Source organism: Hyperoodon ampullatus (assembly GCF_949752795.1).
Source record: "Hyperoodon ampullatus genome assembly, chromosome: 19".
Taxonomy (NCBI): domain Eukaryota; kingdom Metazoa; phylum Chordata; class Mammalia; order Artiodactyla; family Ziphiidae; genus Hyperoodon; species Hyperoodon ampullatus.
The window spans coordinates 35,926,310-35,946,328 of NC_136932.1; the positions used below are offsets into that span (position 1 = coordinate 35,926,310).

At 43.8% G+C, this 20,019-nt stretch overlaps 1 protein-coding gene across 1 annotated transcript in view; it reads right to left on the reverse strand.

The window, feature by feature from the left end:
• DNAH9 (dynein axonemal heavy chain 9) overlaps positions 1-2,260 on the reverse strand; it is a gene marked incomplete at both ends in the record, with an annotated part of 297,919 nt that extends 295,659 nt beyond the window's left edge. The window contains 1 exon segment of the mRNA XM_079725653.1: positions 1,844-2,260. Within this exon segment, the coding sequence (XP_079581779.1) occupies positions 1,844-2,260 (417 nt within the window).
• Positions 2,261-20,019: the final 17,759 nt, after the last annotated feature.

A 20,019-nucleotide genomic window follows, 5' to 3' on the forward strand; every position in this document is an offset into this window, starting at 1 on the left:
TATTTTCTTTTTAAAGATTTTTTAAAGTTTAAAAAATTTTTTGTTAAGATATAGTTCATTTAGTATGTTAATTTCAGGTGTACAGCCAAGTGATTCAGTTATACATATATTCGTTCTTAGATTCTTCTCCATTGTAGGTTATTACAAGACATTGAGTAGAGTTCCCTGTGCTACACAGTAGGTCCTTGTTGGTTATCTATTTTATATAGAGTGGTGTGTATCTGTGAATCCCAATCTCCCAATTTATCCCTCCTCTCCTTTCCCCTTTGGTAACCATAAGTTTGTTTTCAAGCACTTCTTCCTATCATCACCGTGCATGAGGGAATTTGATCCACGCTTGGATTCCTGCAGGGATGGTGTTCAGACAACACACAGCAGTAAAGCCATTCGGTTATTAAAATACTGAAATACTTCCATATCTACTGAGAAACCTAGCTTCCCTGGGTCCCCTAGAGCTCCTCTGTCACCCCAGACCCTTCTCTGGAACTCCACCTCCCCAAAGCTTCCTCATGAAGCAACCGAAGGCCTAACACCTGACGCAGCAGGGAGCCTCCAGGACCCAATGCTAGCACTGGGGCCAACTTTAGGTAAGGTCTGTCTCCACCTCAGTCACACTAGCTTTGAAGATGCCATATATATACATATATATACATATATATGTATATATATGGTGAATTTCACAGGTGGGATCTTGTCTTTATTTCTCTGGTGTTCCCCACAGCACCTGTGACAGGAAACATCACACAGCAGGGCATCAAGCCTCCAGGAGCACACACACCCAACTTCCAGGGACGTTCACTCCTATTCCAGAAAGGTCTAAGTGTCCCAAGAATCTCTCCCGGGCACGCCTGCACTCCGGAGGCTTCTGCTGTGGTGCCACCAAAGCGCTCCATAATCCACATCCGGGTAGACCTTCCTTCCTGCGCTCCAGGCCGGCCCCTCCAAACGCCTGCTGGACATTTCCAACTGGATGCCTCAACTTCTTACCTGGGCACAGGGGTGACCTCTGGTTCATGAAGGACACGAAAATCAAAACCAAGCCACCTCTCCTTTTTAACTCTTCTCCAGAAGTAAAGAGCTTGGACAGCCCTTCACCTCCTTCACCTCACTGACCCATAGGAAATGCCCCTGGGTCCACCACTCCCGGGCTTTTTTAAAAATAAATTTATTTATTTATTTTGGCTGTGCTGGGTCTTCGTTTCTGTGCGAGGGCTTTCTCTAGTTGCGGCGAGCGGGGGCCACTCTTCATCGCGGTGCGCGGGCCTCTCACTGTCGCGGCCTCTCTTGTTGCGGAGCACAGGCTCCAGACGCGCAGGCTCACGGGCCTAGTTGCTCCGCGGCATGTGGGATCTTCCCAGACCAGGGCTCGAACCCGTGTCCCCTGCACTGGCAGGCAGACTCTCAACCACTGCGCAACCAGGCAAGCCCCCACTCCCGGGCTTTTGCAATGCCAGCTTACAGGGAGGATTCAGAAACGGCGCCTCAAAAAGAGGTCAGGACCCAGGCCCTCTTCAGAATCTAGCCTCGCCTTGACTTTGGCCTGAACGCAGACCAGGAATGAAGCAAGTGCCCCGCGATGGCCTGACTCGGACCCAGCCCCTGCTCAGATTTCCCGCAGCTGCCATTTCACGGCTCGCCTCCACATCTCAGGGGGCAGCCCAGGGTCCTAGTTTCCCGCTAGCTCGGCCCGCCGGCCCATCCCACTTTATTCCTAACTGCTCGAGCTCAGCTCCAGTCTCCTCTCCCACGGCCCCGCCCCGCCAGCCCCGCCCCGCCGGCCCCGCCTCCTCCTTCCCTCCCCTTCCCAGCTGCAGCCAGCGCGGGGCCACCGACCCACCCTCACCTCGGAGAAGAGCGCGGCCAGGTGCTCCAGCGGCGTGGCGGGCAGGTCCCCGCACAGCACTGCTCCGCGGAGGCTGTCGGGCCCCGGCGGCTCAGGTCTGGTGCGCAGGCAAAAAAGCCTCTTAGCACGAGGCGCGCCGGCCTCGGGTCCCGCGTCCAGCCCCGCGCGCACCGCCAGGCCCCCGGGCCCGGGCCGCACCACCAGCAGCGGCCGCGGCCCCTCCGCGGCCCCGCGGCCCAGGAAGGCGTGCAGCAGTTGCCTCGCCTCGGCCGAGCCCGCGCAGCGCTCCCAGGCGCCCGAAGCCGGCCGCAGGCTCCGGGCCACGTAGGCCCCCAGGAGTCGCAGCCGCGGGTCGGCGCCGGGCTCCCAGTCCGCGTTCTCCTCAGCCAGCGCGGGAAGCTCCTCGGCGCTCGGCATCGCGCGCGAACCTGCCTGCAGAGGTTTCCCGGGCGACCGGGACGCGGCCAGGACTCCCTCCTCCGCCCCCCTCCTATTGGACACTTGACTGCTGTTCCCGCCCACTCCGGTCCAATAAGGTAGGAGGCAACGCGGGGTAAGGGGCGGGGTCGCGTCGCTGTTGCTAGGAAACCAGCCGAGGCTCAGGTTTCGCGTCTGAACTCGTGGATTAGAGGTGTTCGTGGGTGACTGTCCGGGGCCATGCTTATGGATGAGGCGCATGGAGGGGAGATCAAGGATATAAATGCTGCTAAGGAGCGTGCTGGCTAAGGTCACATTAAATTCTTTAGAGGTGTCCAGACACTGAAAGTATTATGGTTCTCCCACCTACTCCCAAAATGTGTAATTCAAAGTTAAAAACAATGTCAAATCACAAAATAGATGTAAGGGAAATCAATCAAATTTTTATTTCTTTTTCATGATAACTGAAATATTTTATAACAGTGCTTATGTGGCTACTGAGCATTTACAATGTGCTGTGCTACTAGGGAACTGGATTTTTCATTTTAACTAATTAAAAATTAAATAGTCCCATGTGGCTAGTAGCTGTCATATTAGACAGCTTAGCTTCATAATTTTAATATCAATTATAAGAAAATAAAATAGTTTTACTGGCCTGCTTTGTCCATGCCTTGAGTGTGTGCTTAATCTGAAAAATGGGGGCTAAAACTATGAGATCACTGATTTCCATGACTATGGCAGGAATGTGTTCTTAAATGCAGCAAAGCACTATTCAATATGTAGGATGTTCAGAGCCTCCCTGTCCTGCCCTTTGTCTGCATCTTGTCTTCAAAAAGGGATAATGTGAAGCACCTTTCCTGACCTCAGAAATTAGCATTTGTCACCTGCTGAGTCCTTCTCCATGCTCAGGATATAAATAGCTTGGCCCTTTGCATGCATGTAAGGTGAGAATGGGGCAAGGAAAGGGACAATTCGGGCAGCAGGAGGCCTGCAGTTCTGAAATGAGCTCCTCTCTGCCCTGCCACCCTGATTTTAGTCACCAATCAGAGACTGCAGAGTTTCTGGGTAAAAAGAACATTTAAAATGGGCTTCAAAGGAATATTAACAGAATAAGCACTTATTAAAGGCAGCTTAGCTAATAAGAGCCCCTCAGGAAAAGCCAGTAGCTGGAAGGTAAAATGATTGATTTAATAATAACTGGGGCACAGGAGGTGCTGTGATGAAGAGTGTCCACCTTACAACATGAATCTTTATGTTTGTAGAGAGTGTTTTGTCAGTGCTGGATTAAACAGTAGGCAGACCAACTATGAGTAAAGGGACAAAGCAGAGGCACTAAAACTATTTTTAAGATGGATTTGATAGTTGACATTTCAAAAAAGCATCAGGGAAAAATAGAAATGTTGGGGGCTTCTTACACATATCCTAGTTTTGCAGAGTTTTTATTTTGCATATAGGAAGGCATCCTTATCGTTTTAGTGCTTGGGGATTCCAGATGTGTCAATGCTGCTCATGTTTTGTGTATAGAGTGAATTCAGGGCCATTAAGTTCCTGTAAACTCTTCAAATAAAGTTGCTGCCACCCCCACCATGACCTTTTGCCCTTCATCCTCTTTGTCCCTTTGCCCCAACATAGAAACACAGGAACCTGTGGAGATGACTTGAAGGTGTCTGAGAGTGAAGGCTACTTGACACTGGCAATGTCAGCTTTTGCTTTTTTCTCCAGCACCACACCTTAATCTCCATTGTAGAAAGAGATTTGGGGGGCATCTATATGGGACTTATTGAAAACAACTGACATTGTCTTTCTATTGTGTAATTATGGTGTGAAAAATAAAAATTACAAGTGTATTAGTTATCTATTGCTGTGTAACAAATTACCCCAAAAGGTAGCAGCTTAAAATAGCAATGGACATTTATTATCTCACATAGTTTATGGTGGGTCAGGAAGATGGGAGCAGTTTAGCTGGGTGGTTCTGGCTCATGATGTCTCATAATGTTTCAGACAAGATGTTATCAGGGACTACATCATCTGAAAGCTTGACTGGGGTTGGAGGAACCACTTCCAAGTTAGCTCATTAACGTGGCTGGCAAGTCAGTGCTGACTGTCAGCAGGAGGCTTCAGTTTCTCAGCATGTGGAGCTCTCCATTGGGTGCTTGAATGTCTTCATAACACCCTGGCTGCCTTCCCCTAGACCAGGTGATCTGAGAGCAAGACAAACCCCAATGTCTGTTATGACCTAGCCTTGGAGGTCACACTGTCATTTCTGCAAAAATCCCATTAGTTACAGGCGTTCACCTTATTCATTGTGAAATAAAACTACACCAGGATGTGAATACCAGGGAAGAAGAATCCTTGGGTGCTTTCTGAGAGTCTGGCTACTGCAAGTGGTGTTAAGGAAGATATTAAATTTGTGTAATTGTTCAGATGAAATAATTGCCATTTTTTAAATTAGAAACTTGAACTTGCTTCCATGAGCATTGCATTTTGTATATCAGATTTTTTGCTTGAAATGACTAGGTATAATTCCTGTTCAACACTTTTAAATAATGATCTCTTTAAATTCTGGATAGTCATCATTGATAAGATGTGTTCACACAAGCAGGTAGTGCAAAATTTAAAGCCTTTTACAATTATTCAAAAATGAACAGTTGACATATTTACAGAATCTTAACAGCTCTTCTTTTCTTCCTTGACAAACGTTATGTTGAGATTTCTTGGGATGCTGCTAATGGATATTGAATCTAAATCAACCTTTCTGTATCAAATATTTGAAAATAATGATGAACTTTTAATTCAAAGAACATGCATGCATTGTTAGAATGGTCTCCTCTCAGCCACCTTGAATGCCCTAAGTGAAGATGTCAGACACTCATGGGCAGATATATTGGATACATATGTAGAAGGAGAGTCTAGGCTACTTGGGGCTTCATCCCGGAGATACATGTAAGAATATTGATTGTTACATTGTGCATAATAGCAAAATTATGGGAAACAAACCAAGTCTTCATCCATGATAGAATTGACAAATAAATTACGGTATATACTATTCATAGAATACAATACTATACAGCAGTGAAAATGAAAGGACTATAGTTGTATGCATCAACAGGATGAATCTCAAAAGCATAATGTTGTACAAAAAAGGCAAGTTACAGGTGAGTACATTAGAGTTTCAAACCAAATTAAACAAAGAATATTTTTTTCAGGCAGATATACATATGTAGTCATCTAGAGAAAAGTAAGTGGGTGACTATCACGATATTCAGATTTTGATCCCTTCTTGTTGGGGACAAAGAGGCATGGGATGGTGAGGGGCACATGGGAGCCCCTGGTAATGTTTTATTTCTTAACCTGGCTTATACATTTTCATTTTATCATTCATCTTAAACTGTACATATATATTCTGTACTTCTTTGTGTGTATGATATACTTCACAATTATAAAAAAAAATGGATGTGTCATTTCTTATACTCTTGAGTGTTGTGGGGAGTTCATTTCAGTTACTGGGAATAAATGCTAATAATTCATTAGATTTCTAAAATTACACATCAAATATCTTTAAAATGGTGATTGACCAATTTTACAAATTTTATATTAGGTCTATTACTGGTGACTTCTTTCTTATCAGTCCTATCTTGCTTTACTTCTTGGCTCTGTTCAACCCAGGAGATTCCAGATTCACTAGTCTCTTAGCTTCCATGACAAGTGTCCTCCTCTCGGGCACTTCCTCTCATTCTCCGACTACTCCCTTTTTGCCCATCCTTTCCGTATAAGTGTTGCTTGGGCATCTCTCAGAGCTTCTGGTCCTCTCACTTTAAAATCTCTCCTTGGATGAACTCACCCATCCAAGGCAGCAATTCTTTCCTTTATACTAATAGCCCTCAAACCCATATCTCCAGCCCAGAGCTAGGGAGATATAACAATTTAGGATAATACCTGTGTTCTTCTCAAAGGTCTGTAAAAACTGTTCCACTGTTTTCTGAAATGCGGTGTTGGAGAGAAGTGTGAAGCGAGCTTGATTTTTGTTCCTTTGTAGGTAACATTTTGAAACCACATGATTGTTTAAGGAATTTTTTTCTCCCTTTTTATTTTTGTGATTTAAAAAAATGTTTTAGGATATAGGTAATGTCCCATTAAATTGATTTTTGCCTGAAATTATGAGAGCCCATTTGGTTCTCATAATGACGTGTTTCTTCACAGCAGGACAGATTGTTCTATAGAATCTTTGACTGTTACTTATTTTCCATTTGCACTCTCTGGTCTGGTTTTCTGGTAATGTAAACTGATTGAGTGTGCTAACAATTACAAGTAGGGGATGCATTTTGAAATACTAATTGAAGTTTTCCATTCCTATGTGTTTGGATGTGGCCCTGTGGCTCTTTACTCGGTGGCTTATTGACATGAAATGCCTTGGGAGTGTGGCTACAGCCTGAAACAGTTCATTGAATTTCTCAATAGTTTTTAAATACAGAACAGAGACAATAGCGGTGAAAACCAAGCTATTTCTTTTCTTTTATTGTAAGAGCCAAGCACTTAAGAGGGAGAAAAGGTTTATGTTGTGTTGCTTGTTTGGTTTAATTCCAAGAGCTTGGCTTTGAATGTACAGGGCAGAGTCTGGAGGATGAAGAGGTTAGAATGTAAATGCTAGGCTGTAGGTGGATCAGAGCGCTTGGCTATCCAATAAGCAGATTTCCTTAAAAGGAAGAATAAGAACTCTTTCTAGGATGGGGAGGAGGAGGCTGGGGAGGCAAAGTAGAGGACAACTTGGCTATGACTGTAGAATTCTTGACAATTTCAGGAGAGTTCAGGGTAGGGGATGACATGACAGCTACTACAGACATACTTGGGTGTCCAGGAGACGGGACACTTGAGCCTGGCTCCCCAGGGAAGACATGGGAAACTGCACACACGTGGAGAAGCCCTTATCCAACCTGGTGCCTGGAGTTAGAGCAGCAGTGGATGAGGGCAGGATTGAAGGAGAGTAGCTAGAGGGCAGCCTTACAATGCTGCCTTGACCTAGCAGGTTCAGGGATAGGAACTGACTGTTTCCAAGATCGTTGTAGAACGGTTGGGAGGAGGAGAACAGAAATGCTTAGAGGGCCAGTTGTGAGGCCAGGCTGAGGAAGAAAACAGAATAGGTACCTGTATTGCCTAAAGGCCTTGGTGGATGACAGTGTATGGTACAAAGGACAGATGTCCACCCTCTCCTGATGGCTGGAAGATATGTAAGCCCTCAGGAACTTCCAACCCTCTGGAGAAGAGTAAAAGGAAATAAACCTGAAGACTACACAGACATCAGAAGTGACTGAGTTACCTAGAAATGGCAAAATGCTGTTTTCTTCTGCTGCCTGGATATAGAGGTGGATCAGTTCATGGCAACGTGTAAGAAGCCATAGTATTCATGTGTCAGAACCTGCAAAGCAGGAGCCCATGGAGAGATCTCCAAAAGCATACGTCTGCAGAACCACAAAAAGGGGGTTCTTGGAGGGTCAGCAAAGGAACCAAGCCTGGCCACCATGTCTTCCTGGATAAATAAGATTGCCGGACAAAACACAGGATGCTGGTTAAATCTGGATTTCAGATAAATAACGAATAAGCTTTTAGTATCAGTATGTCCCAAATGGTGCATATAAGGCCACATGGGGAAATGAGACATACTTATACCCCAAAATTATTTATCTGAAATTCACCTGGGTATCTTGTATTTTTATTTGTGAAACCTGGCAACTCTACCCAAGTGTAACAGCATCCGTCTCATCCCCCTCTTCCAAATCTCATGTGAATTCCATTCCGAGGCAAACTCTAAGAAAGAAACATGTAGTGAAGGAGATTTTGACAAATGTAGTTTCCTGCCTTGTAAAGGACAGATTGCCAGATTGATAACAAACGATTTGGAATAAGATATCATGAGGCAATTTTAGCTTTAGAAAAACAACAACAACAGCTCCCCCAGCAGAAAGGTGATTTAACGGACATCGGTTTTGTTTATCTATTTGTTTGTGTTTTCCCCCAGGCATCCGTTCACCCTTCTTCTGGTTCACCACTTTTTCTTTGGGGAACTACCCCCACCCCCTGAACCACCTTCTACCCTCCTACCCCCAGCCCAGGTACTTCGGGTAGGGCTCAATTCCCAGCTCTAGGGCTGAAGCGTGTGACTTGGCCTAAGCTAATTGGATTATTCCATTCCCCATCAGCAGTCAACGATCAGATAATGGACATGTGATCCCATCAGAACAGCAGTCAGACCCAAGGCTGTGGTTTGACTGTTGGGGTAAATAATGCCATTCTAGTTTCTCTTGGACTTGAACCTAGGAGGATGTAGGGCAGGGCTTGGTGCCACCTTGGCACCATGAGGAGAAGGGTCATCTGAAAATGGAGTAAGAAATGGAGAAGAGAAAGCAGTTGCTGATGACACTGTTTGAGCTGCAGCCCCTACACTGGGCTCTTCACTTATGTGAGCAAAGACGTGCTCTCCCCAGGCAGCCAGTCTGAGTTGTGCTTTCTGTCCCTCTTATATATGAGTCACAACTGATGCAACTGGCAGGGAAAGAAACATTTCTTCGAGATGAAGATGTAAACTGGTAACAGGGAAGGAATCCATCAGGGAGACACTTGAGGAGAGAAAACACGAAAGGGATTCTTCCTGGAACAATTCCTATAGGACACGAGAGGGGTGACCCTTCAATCGCTTTGTTTGTTATATAAAGACTCCAGATCACAGACTCAGCCCTTTCTTTTCACCCTGCTTTTGAATCAAGGCAGCGAACCAGAAATTAACATGGGCACATTTCCCTGTGTTTATTCACCATTCAATACTTAATTCCCAGAAGGGTGAAAGAAATACTTAATTAAACATGCTAAACAATAACCATGCTCACTTGCTTTTCACATGGACTTGTCTTACAAAAATACGCCGTGAAGAGTCGATGAAGCTATTTAAAAAAAAAACTAATTCCGCACACCACTTAATTATAATAACCTACAAAGTGTAACTGTACATTTTCCACCCCAGGAAACGGGTGGGCAGAACAAGGAAAGCTGCAGAAACACACCTTCTCAGCTCTTTTCTTTTTTTGTGATTGCAGGAATTCTTGGAGCTTGGCATTCACTTTAGTTCTCCGATAGGGTCCTCTTGATTTCAGAGGAAATCGTACATCTAAGAGGCCTGGGGTGCTGACCCTTCTGGTGGGATGGGATTACAAAAATTTCTAAATATATATTCAGTCGTGACTGCATGATGGAATGAAGTAGGACATGTATTATCAAACATCTGGAAAATTCTGTTCACCACTGAGCTGGTCATGTAGGTGGGTGTCGGATGAGGAGGGGGCTGGGAAAGAGTTGGGATTCCAAGATGAAATCTGTACTTCATGGTACCTGGAATTAAGGAGAAGAGAAAAGATCCTTGATTCTTTACCTCATTGTTATTTGCTCTCATATGCAAAGATAACTACCCTGATTTTTCTCGTTTGCCTCCAGGGAAGAGGAGGATCTCAGTTCTTTTCTACTCTCTTACTCTAGGTGACAGCCCTCCTCCTAACAGGAGATGCAGAGCCAGATGGGCCAAGTTACTTCTAGGGTATAACAGACATAGTCCACCAAGAGGACCTTTCCAAGGGGTTAGAAATGAGTGTGCCTGGGAAATATGGGAACGAGCACCCTGGCAAATATGAAAGCAGGAAGGTTTTGTCTCTTTTAATGGGAACAAGGTTCATCCTGTGAAACCTCATAGGGTGGCAACAAATTCGAGCATTCTGAATTGAAGATGCTTCTTTATTTGGGCCAGATTGTTTCCTGGTACATATTGTGCAGTACTGTCTGAGGAGCTTATTTAGAGTTAGAGCTAAGCTGAATGTCTGTGGAGAACTAGAAGAGAGGATGATGGTTGGCCTGGTGGGTAAACCTAATCTTCACTGTGTGGGCTTCACCTGTTTCATCAGATTCTGAAAGCAAAATCAAAGAGACAATCACAATAGTTGTGAGGGGTGAACTGCTCACCTCACTGGTCCTCATGGGGGTCAGAAGCGATTTGGCAGGCCTGGTGAGGCAGCCCACGAAGGTGTAGACAGAACCCATGGGAATTCTCTCACACTGGACTGCTCTCCTCCCAAGGAAAGGACACCAGTGCCCACGTCAAGACCAAAGGCTTGAGTTGAGTTCTGAAGTTAACAGGAAGACAGGAGAATATCTGGTCTCCAAGGGAATGGACCCTCACAGAAACTTCCTAGACTAACTCTCATCCTCTATGCCCATCCTAAATCCAAAGAGGAGGACCTTTGGTCTGGACTGACCAAATTCCCTTTTGGTCCCGGTCCAAAGTGAACCCCAGGGTCTCCCTTTCTTCACACATCCAGAGAAATCGCAAGGGCAGGGATTTCTCCCAGGGGAGAGGGGCCAAGCAACTCAGTTTCACCTTGGCTGTCTACACAGCACTCTCCTATCTTCCCTCCACCCCCAATGTCCAACCTACACACTTGCGAGTCATGGTCACTCACTGGGTTAGATAAACAAGACGAGGCTGGAGCTGTTCTTTTCTAAAAGAATGAGAGGCCATCTTTATCCTCCATTTGGCCTTAAGTCCTTTGAGATCTTTCTCCCCAGTGGTTACTGTAAGCTGACCTGGGGCATACCTTCAAATGGAGTCACCTAGGTCTCATAAGACCTGGGCATTCTGATTCAACCAACTCTGCCCTAGACTTAAGAAGAATCTCCCCCTCTTTCTTATTCTGCCTCTAACTCTTAACTAGAGAAAACGGAGTCTTCCATGAGTTCCAGCTGAGTCCACTAAAATTCTCCATGGCCCTAGACAATCATAAAGGATTCTTTGCTCTCTTCTTGTTGCATGTATTTCTCTCTGAGATTTTGTGGTAAGAAGTAACAGTTGGAGGGAGAGATTTAGATGCTTGGGATTTGGTATTTCATCTTCCTCTTTCTGCTGAATTTTGACATGATTTCAATTTACTGCTACACTGACTTTCTCTTGGTGACACGGCTTCCCAGGGGTCTCAGAGCTACATGGTGAGAACAAAGACCAGTCCAGCTCAGAATCTTTGGAAGCTTTACTGGCCTGTGAGAAGGGCATCATGGAAATAAGCAAAATGATATTTCAAGGCCAGCTCTAGGAAGTAAACTTTGTCAGAGGTTTATATAGATTGCTCTCTGCTCATAGAGTTCAGTAACCCCTTATGTAGCCCACACCTTTTACTATAAAAACCTACATCCCCTGACCTACCAGGAAGAGGGATTACATCCCCAATTTTCAGTTTCCAAGGGAGATGTTTATATCCAGGAGTTCATGTCCATGATCCTGTGGGTTCTTAAAATGCCCTGGTTCAAGGCATTACTTGCTCATTGGTGCCAAGACTATTTGTCAGAATTCAGGTTCCATCCCTAATGCTCAGTATCAGTGGTTAAGAGCTGCTATGGATGTATGAGAATAAGGAACCCCAGCTCTGACAATTCGACTTGGAGCTTCTGTATTTTTAGTTGACCAACCAAACTATGGTTCAAGGACATGTTGTGTTTAGCCAGAACTCATTGGCCCAGAGAGTGTTTTCATTTTAAATGAATTGCCATATTTAAAAATCAGTGTATTTTCATCCTTTAACATATTAAAGAATGGCCATTGTTGTGATTGGCTGGAGATGAGAGGCGTAGTCCCCTTTAGATGGGCTTGTGCTCTCTGATTTCATAATCCTCACTACCTCCTAATGGATCTAACACATCTATATTAGGCTAACAGTAAAGATAGCCTAGAAATCGTGTCTTCTCAAAGGCAGTAGTGGTCGTCTTAGAAGGGATAAAACAGGGAGTGAGGGGGACTAGGAAGACCAGAGAGGGTGTGCCCTTTCCAAGGGGAACAGCTGCCACTCACTGTGCCCACCGGACCCCTGTCGCAACCCCCGATTTACCAATTCCCCAATTACAAGTGGGACAAATGCACTCTGCCTATCAGAGAGCCATCAAAGCATGGTCCAGGGAAAGAAGGAAAAAGGGGGCAAAAGTCACAGCAGATGATGGTTGACTCTGCCCCTTAAGGTGTATGCCCAGTAGAACTCTTCCCATTGGTGCTTGAATCTACCACATTTAAGCCAACCCCTGTATGAGTGATGGGGCGCCTTTATAGAGGAGGTTCTGCTGGAGGATGGTACTATTTGCTGCTTTGTTTTCAGGAATGTGCAGCTTCTTTGTTCCAAGTGAGTCCTCCAGCCCCACTTCTTTTAAAATTTAAAGGAATAAATTTTATTTTTTCCATTATGAAAGGAATGCATGCTCATTATAGAAAATTGGGAAAACTCATAAAGGTAAAAGGAAATTTAAAAATTACTTAGACTCACTGTTATTATTAACCACTGTTAATAATTAAGGGTGACTTTCTTCCACTCATTTTGCTACACACACACACACACACACACACAGATACACACATAGATACATTTATATGTAAAATGAGCTTATGATATTTATAACATTGCCTATGTGGACTGTGCTCTGAATATAAAAGTAATATATGCTCATTATAGAAAACTAGAAATTATCAACAATTTAAAGAAATATAAAGAAATAACTGTAAATCAAATAGAGTCCCACCACTTAGTGATAACATAATTGATTTGTTTCTATTATTTACTTACTGTTTTAGCTACACATTTTATACGTACACGATTCTGATTTTTTTAAAGCATAGTATAGGCAGAATAATCACAGTACTAGATGAAAGATAGTTGTTAGCCTACATAGTTTTTAAAACATTAATGATGTGGATTATTCAATATGGTTTTTTAATAATCAGAAAATGACTCAAAATCCTCAAGGGACCACTGTGTTGCCCTATGCAGTTGAAATTTTGAGCATAGGACAAAAATTCTGATTTGGTCAATCTCCAGGCACAATGTCACCATGCTTCTCCCTGGTCTCCCAGCCTTCAGAATGAAATTCACCAGTCCCCTCCCTGCAGTAGAGTTCTAGTGATTCCTCTGAAGTATAGTCTTCATCTTGCCACCATGCCTCCTTGGGGCCTCAATGCCTTTTCTTTTCTTTTCTTTTTTTTTTTTTTCCTTTTCTTTCTTAGGATAGGGCCAAACTCCTTAACGAAGGGACATACAGTACTCCCTGCTCAGGAAGAGACAACATGAGGATTAAATGAGTTAATACATGTAAAGTGCTTTGGAATAATGCCTTGAATTAAGGTTAGCTGTCATTATTCTTCTTTTCTACTGCCTGTATTCTTTCTCCATATTGTGTGGGACAAGGCTACTGGTAGCCCCAGATTCATATCATTAAGGTCCATTCCTTGAGAAGGAGGGAATTTTCTCTCTTTAAGTCTCAGTTTAGAAATTAAAGAAATGTACTTTAATTGGTCTGGTCTGTGCCATGTGCCTACACTGGTTGCTGGTGTATGGTGGAATCTGTTACCCAGAGGTGTGTGGGGTACCACATGGTGGCCAGGATCATGTAGGACAAAGAATCACATGTCCCTGCACTACCTTCTCCCTTCCCATCCTATCTCTCCTTAGGATTTTCTTCTCCTGATATATTAAAGCCTTTATTTTTTAATTTAATTTTTATTTTATATTGGAGTATAGTGATTTACAATGTTGTGTTAGTTTCAGGTGTACAGCAAAGTGATACATATACACGTATCCATTCTTTTTCAGATCTTTTCCCATAGGTTATTACAGAATATTGAGTAGAGTTCCCTGTGCTATACAGTAGGTCCTTGTTGATTATCTGTTTTATATATAATAGTGTGTATAAGCCTTGTCTTCGTGTAACCTATCAAGGATGTCATCCAGTTTCTCATTCTTACGGTTTTATGATCCTCTTTTGAGTTTTTAACATGAATGAAATTTCCTTTTCCTTAATCTGGGGCATTGCGTAAAGGTCCCATGCAAGACATGTTTATCTATATAATCACTATAATGTCAAGCAAGTAAGTCCTATCATGTCATCAGAAACAGCTTTATTCCTTCCTCCCATCCCCTACTTTCCAGGTTATTCTTAGAAAATAAGAAGTCATTTGGTAACTTCACAGCTTAATAATTAATATGTCCAGTTCATTAGAATATTAACAATTCCAAATTAATGTGAAACTAAAGCGTCTTCCTGGCCTAAGCTCAGGTTTACTGGGGTTTGTCAGTGTCCCTTTGATAAGGGAGGGACTGACCAGTGGCAGTGGAAAAGGGGGGTTTTACACCCCCTACCCCGATTCCTCTGTGGGTGCTTCCTCTCCTCCTCCCCTGCCTCTGGGGGGAGGTGTACAAAGTGTGATATCACAATAGACTAACTGCAGAAGCAGATATCAAAATCTAGATATCTTCTAAAGCCAGACACTAAAGAAATTTGCAAAAAAGGGAAATCATTCTACTCTTCTTACTATATTTTTGGAAAATAACAGTTATTTCTCATAGCAATGTGTTATTTATGTTGACACATCATGGATTTATTGTTTTTATTTTAAAATGGTTTAATAAAAAACTTCTAAGTGGTCTTCATTTTGATTTATAGTATTATAAATGTGTATAGATATGTCCCATCCAAGCAAAAGTCCTTTGGGGTCGTCTATACATTTTTTAAAATTTTATAGAAGTATAGTTGATTTACAATGTTGTATTAATTTCTTCTCTCAATACTTCTTAAGAGTATGAGGAAGGGTACTGATACTAAAAAGCTCGAGAACTGCTCTTGAAAGACGTTGGGTCTCAGGATAGTGGTGTCCCAGCTTTAAAATTTATGGCCATAACTCAGATATGCAGGTATTTCTTCCTTTCTCTGTTATGGTGGCCCTGTGCTGTTGTGAGCCCTGAGATGCCCAGTCTTCAGACATATCCTTCAGGTTCCTAGCCAGGGCATTCACTGTCACCTGAGTACCTCTGAGGGGCTGGGAGCCTGGTGTTCACGGTGCGGGGAGGGCTTGCTCTGGAGAGATCTGTCTTGCTGTCATTTCTGTGCTGCCATACCTGCCATATGTTGGCATGGAACATTCATCAGGAATTTTCCTCCCAGAGTTATAGGCAGGAAGCTGAGCAGAAGCCCATTCTGCCCTCAGATCCTCCAGTCTGTCCAGAGGATTCTGTTGTTCCCCTGCTCTCCCCCATCCCTATGAGCCCACCCCATGGTGATGATCAGAGATACATGTGTCTTTCTCTCTTGCTCTCTTGTCTGATTCTCCCTGAATTTCTTCTCTTGATGAACGAAGGCATTTCTCTCTGTCCTGTACAGCAAGGAAGGGCTCTTCCATCACATTCTATATGCAATTTACTCCGTTTTCTTATCAAGCTGGGCTCACTGATACTTAAAGGTCAGCTTTCAATATCATAGGAAACAATTTCTCTTTCCACTCTGTGGCTCTTGGAATTACATAACAAGTTTTGCTCCTGTGAGCTTGACAAAAGTCAATTTTGAAAGTCAAGGTTGAACAAAGACTTCTTCCTCTCTTTTCCCTAAGAGCAGGGAGATGGAGGGTTAATATTATTGTTTGGACCGATGGGGGAAAGAGTAGGGGTAGAAGGGAAGGGGAAAAAACCCACCAGTTTAAAATCATCACCCTGTTGTCGGGAAATATTTTAATGCGATTTCACAGAATCCACTGTTACCATGTCCTGTTCACTGTCTTCTCTGGAGTCCTGAGGTTGGAATTATAGAGTAGATGCTGTGTTCATGGGATGCTTTCTCAGTACATCAGGGATGTCCCACTGTAAAGGGGCTGCTCAGTGCATGAGCTCATCCTGCGCTTCATTTTTAGAAAACTGCCTACAACTCCAGGGGAGGATGATTGCAGCCATTTTGGAGTATGTGATCCAGGGCTCCCTGACCGCAGCAATGGGACCAGGAGTAGACCCTTGACCCAAAGTGTGGCAGATTGTATTTTCTAAGGCTGGTCATAGCAGTCTCTTCTATCAACATGCTTTTCTTACAATGAAACCTTGCTACACTCTCTTCAGACAGTGGAGTTTGTGTCCTCTCCCCTTGAACCTGGGCACAACTTGGTGACTCAGAGTGTGGACTATGTGACTTCTGAGGCTACATCACATGAGGTGATGATATAGCTTTTACCTGGCTCACTCACTCCACATCTCCCCTTTGCCCACTCCCTCTCTCTCTCTTCCTATCTCCAGATACTTGCTCTGGGAACCCAGCTGCCATGTGGTAAGGAAGCCCAGGCCACATGGAGGGGATGCATCTAAGGGTTCCAGTGGGTAGCCCCTGCTGAGGTCCCGACCAACAACTAGCATTAACAGCCAGACTTGTGAGTGAGGAAGCCTTGGAGATGACTCCAGTCCCAGCTACCACCTGACAGCAACCACGTAAGGGAGGCTTAGTGAGCATTGTGTCACTGAGCCCAGATAACCCCCAGAATCATGAGTGATTACAACAGTAAATACTTGTTGTTTGTGCTGTTAAATTTGGGGAGCTTTATCACTCAGCAGTAGATAACCGACATACAAGGAGAGTCATTTATAGAGATTTTCGGATTTTCTCCCAGGACTTTTGGAATTGAGGCACAGAGAGACTGTGTCAGCTAGCCACAGGGATTAGACCTGGGAGATTTTGCAGACACAATTGCTGAAGGTGTCATCTTAGTCAGGTTCAACTGTGTGTGAAACGACACACATACCAGAGGAATGGACATTTTCAGAGACAAGGACGTGAGACAGGGAGAGAGTGTTGCCAGGGTTTTGGATGACTTTCAACTTCTTAGCTTTGGAGAGGCCCGGTTATACATTCAGGACTTAGATCCTGTGAGAAGTTTTTATATCTAACAATGATAATGATCATAATGATTACATTTATTTTCATTTAATTTAATAAATAATCATTATTAAATTAAATATTGTTATTATTATAAATAGTATTCTCATCTTCTGCCTCAACTAATTTCAGTACATTTTTGTTTCTTGTAACCAAATGACTCCTGATTAAGACATCTACTAACCAATTTGAAATGGATATGGACGTACCACTGGCTTTACATAGAATAAATCTGCTGCAGAAAAGTTTTAGAACATGAGACTATGTTGATGGTTTTGCTACAGTGGTAGAGGAGGGACCATTTGCCTCTGTAAGTTCCCAGTCTTTAGCTCTCAGCACAGCATGGCACCTGTGGTCGTGATTGATGCTACTCACTGGATAGTTCCTGCTCCTCCTCTAGCTGGAGCATCACAGAATCACACGTCCTGGCTCCTCTGCGGTGGGGTGGGACTGTGTAACCAGGTCTGGCCAAGAAGATTAGAGCGGATGTGATATGTGTCGCATCTGGCTGCCATTTAATTGTCCTGGCCAGACCCTCCAGAGCTCTCTTTTTCCTCTGCCATGGTGGCAGGCAACGTGACAGATAGTGGGGGCTCCAGCTACCTCTGTGCCCTTGAGTAAGGAAGGGGAAGGGCAACAGAAGCCCCAGCAGAGTGGGAGTGAAAAATAACCCCTTGATGTTTTAAGGAGATTTGAGAGTTGTTTATCACCCTAGCAGAATCCAGCCTATCCTGCCAGATTCGATGACTCTGCATCATCCATCACCAAGAGACGGGGACCCTCCAGGGAAACCTCCCCGAGCAGCCCTTTCCCCTTATTTCACAGTGGCCGCCATCTTGCTTTCCCTAGAAGTTTCCTAGGAGCTTCTCTTCCTCCTCCTGTGCCCCTCCTACACCCGAGGGAATGGATCTGGTTCTGGGTCCCCGTCCTTACCTGATTGTCCTTTCTCTTCAAATTTTAACATGCTCAGGTTTGTGCAATCTTTAAAAATTCTCATCCAGCCTTCCAATAGTCACATACCTTCCCTTCTATTAAACTTTCCTACAGATAGTTTATACACGCTGCCTCAGCTTTCTCATTTCCCAAATACTTAAACCTCTGTAAACTCATTTTTAAAAAAATTGAAGTAGACTTCATTTGCAATATTGTGTTAGTTTCAGGTGTACAGCAAAATGATTCAGTTATATATATATATATATTTTTTTCAGATTCTTTTCCATTATAGGTTATTACAAGATACTGAATACAGTTCTCTGTGCTATACAGTAAATCCTTGTGTAAATTCATTTTTGTTCTAACCTCCTCACTGAAGCTGGTTGCCTGAAATTGTTTGGCTACATATATCAAGGCTGCTCTGATCCCCCGAATTCCAAATCTTTATTATCATAGGATTATAGCATTTCAAAACTGAAAAAAAAATGCAGGAGGATGTACTTCTCAAACTTTAATGTTCATAGAGTCACCTAGGGGTCTGGTGGAAAGGCAAATTCTGGGGGCTCACCCGTAGAGATTCTGATTCAGTAAGTCTAGGGTAGGACTGGCAACGTGCATTGCAGTCAGCTCCCAGGGATACTGAGGTTGCTGCTTTGTGGGCACACTGGGTTAGATGACAGTGTTTTGTTTTCTCCAAGTCTGAAATGAAGACGGATGTATGAACGAATATCCTTTAGGTAGCAGGGGAGGTCTTCTCCATGGTTGCCCTGGTGAACCAGCAGGAGTAGCTCTTATAAATGGTCCAAGAAAGAATTATTAGGGTACACACAGTTGGGAATGACAGCAATGGTCCCAGTATTCTACACTTGATACATGTCTCCGGAACTTGGACTTGGGGTTAAGATTGAAGCTGGAGGCAAAGCAACTTCTCTCTTTTTGTGGAGAGAGGCCTGGTCCTGAAACACACATCTGAGCTCTATATCTATGGGCAAACACAGAAAAATAATGAACTGTTGATAACTTTCTGTGGAAAGGCATTCTTTGGGGTTTCTTTTAACAGACAAGTTGTTGATCTTGGGAAATCACAAAACGTTAAGTTAACATAAGAGGCAGCTTTCTAAGGACCTCATTCTTCCTCTAGCTTAATACCTTTCCTTCCTCCGTAGCCATCTCTTGTTGACACAGGGTAGCCATGCTTGTCACTGGGAAAATGCTATCTGATAAGCGATGGCTCCTGCCAAGGGTTTTCTCCTGCCTTCCCATCACTCTGCCCTCCCACTCTACCCTTCTTCCAGGACTAGTACTAGCTGAGCTTACCAGCTCCCTGCAAAGTCTTGACAAAATCACAGAAGCAGACTGAAAAAGGTGGGAAGGATTTTAGAGATTTAGAGGGGTCTGGCCTACGTTTGTTTGTTTGTTTGTTTTTTTGATGTGGACCATTTTAAAAGTCTTTATTGAATGTGTTACAATATAGCTTCTGTTCTATGTTTTGGTTTTTTGGCCACGAGGCATGTGGGATCCCAGCTCCTCTACCAGGGATCAAACCTGCACCCCCTGCACTGGAAGGCGAAGTCCCAACCACTGGACCTCCAGGGAAGTCCCTGGCCCACTGTTTTTGTTTTAAATGAGAAAATTGAAATTTGAAGAGGAGAAATATGTCTTTCAAGGTCACACAGCAAAATGCTGGCAGAGCCAGTGCAATGAACAAGATCTTCTGATACCTGGTCCAGTAGTCTTTGACTGCATCCTATTCTCATGGGATGGGAAAGTTGAGATGGGCAAGGCCAAGCAGGATGGGTTATTCACAAGTTCATTCAGCTAGCTAGAAGCCCAGATAAAATTTGAGTACTGTGTTGTGATAATTCAGTGATAAAATATATCAGACGTGGGTTTTGTTTCATTTTGTTTTATTTGTCTAATATCCCAGCCTTTACAGATGAGGACACAGAGGCCCAGGGATGACATTGGCTAACACATCCCTGGTATAAAAGTTACTGATTCACTTATTCTGGAACTTTCCAAGCATTCCTTTGAACCTCTGCTCTTTCTGATTTTCCCATTCCTGACACATTTGC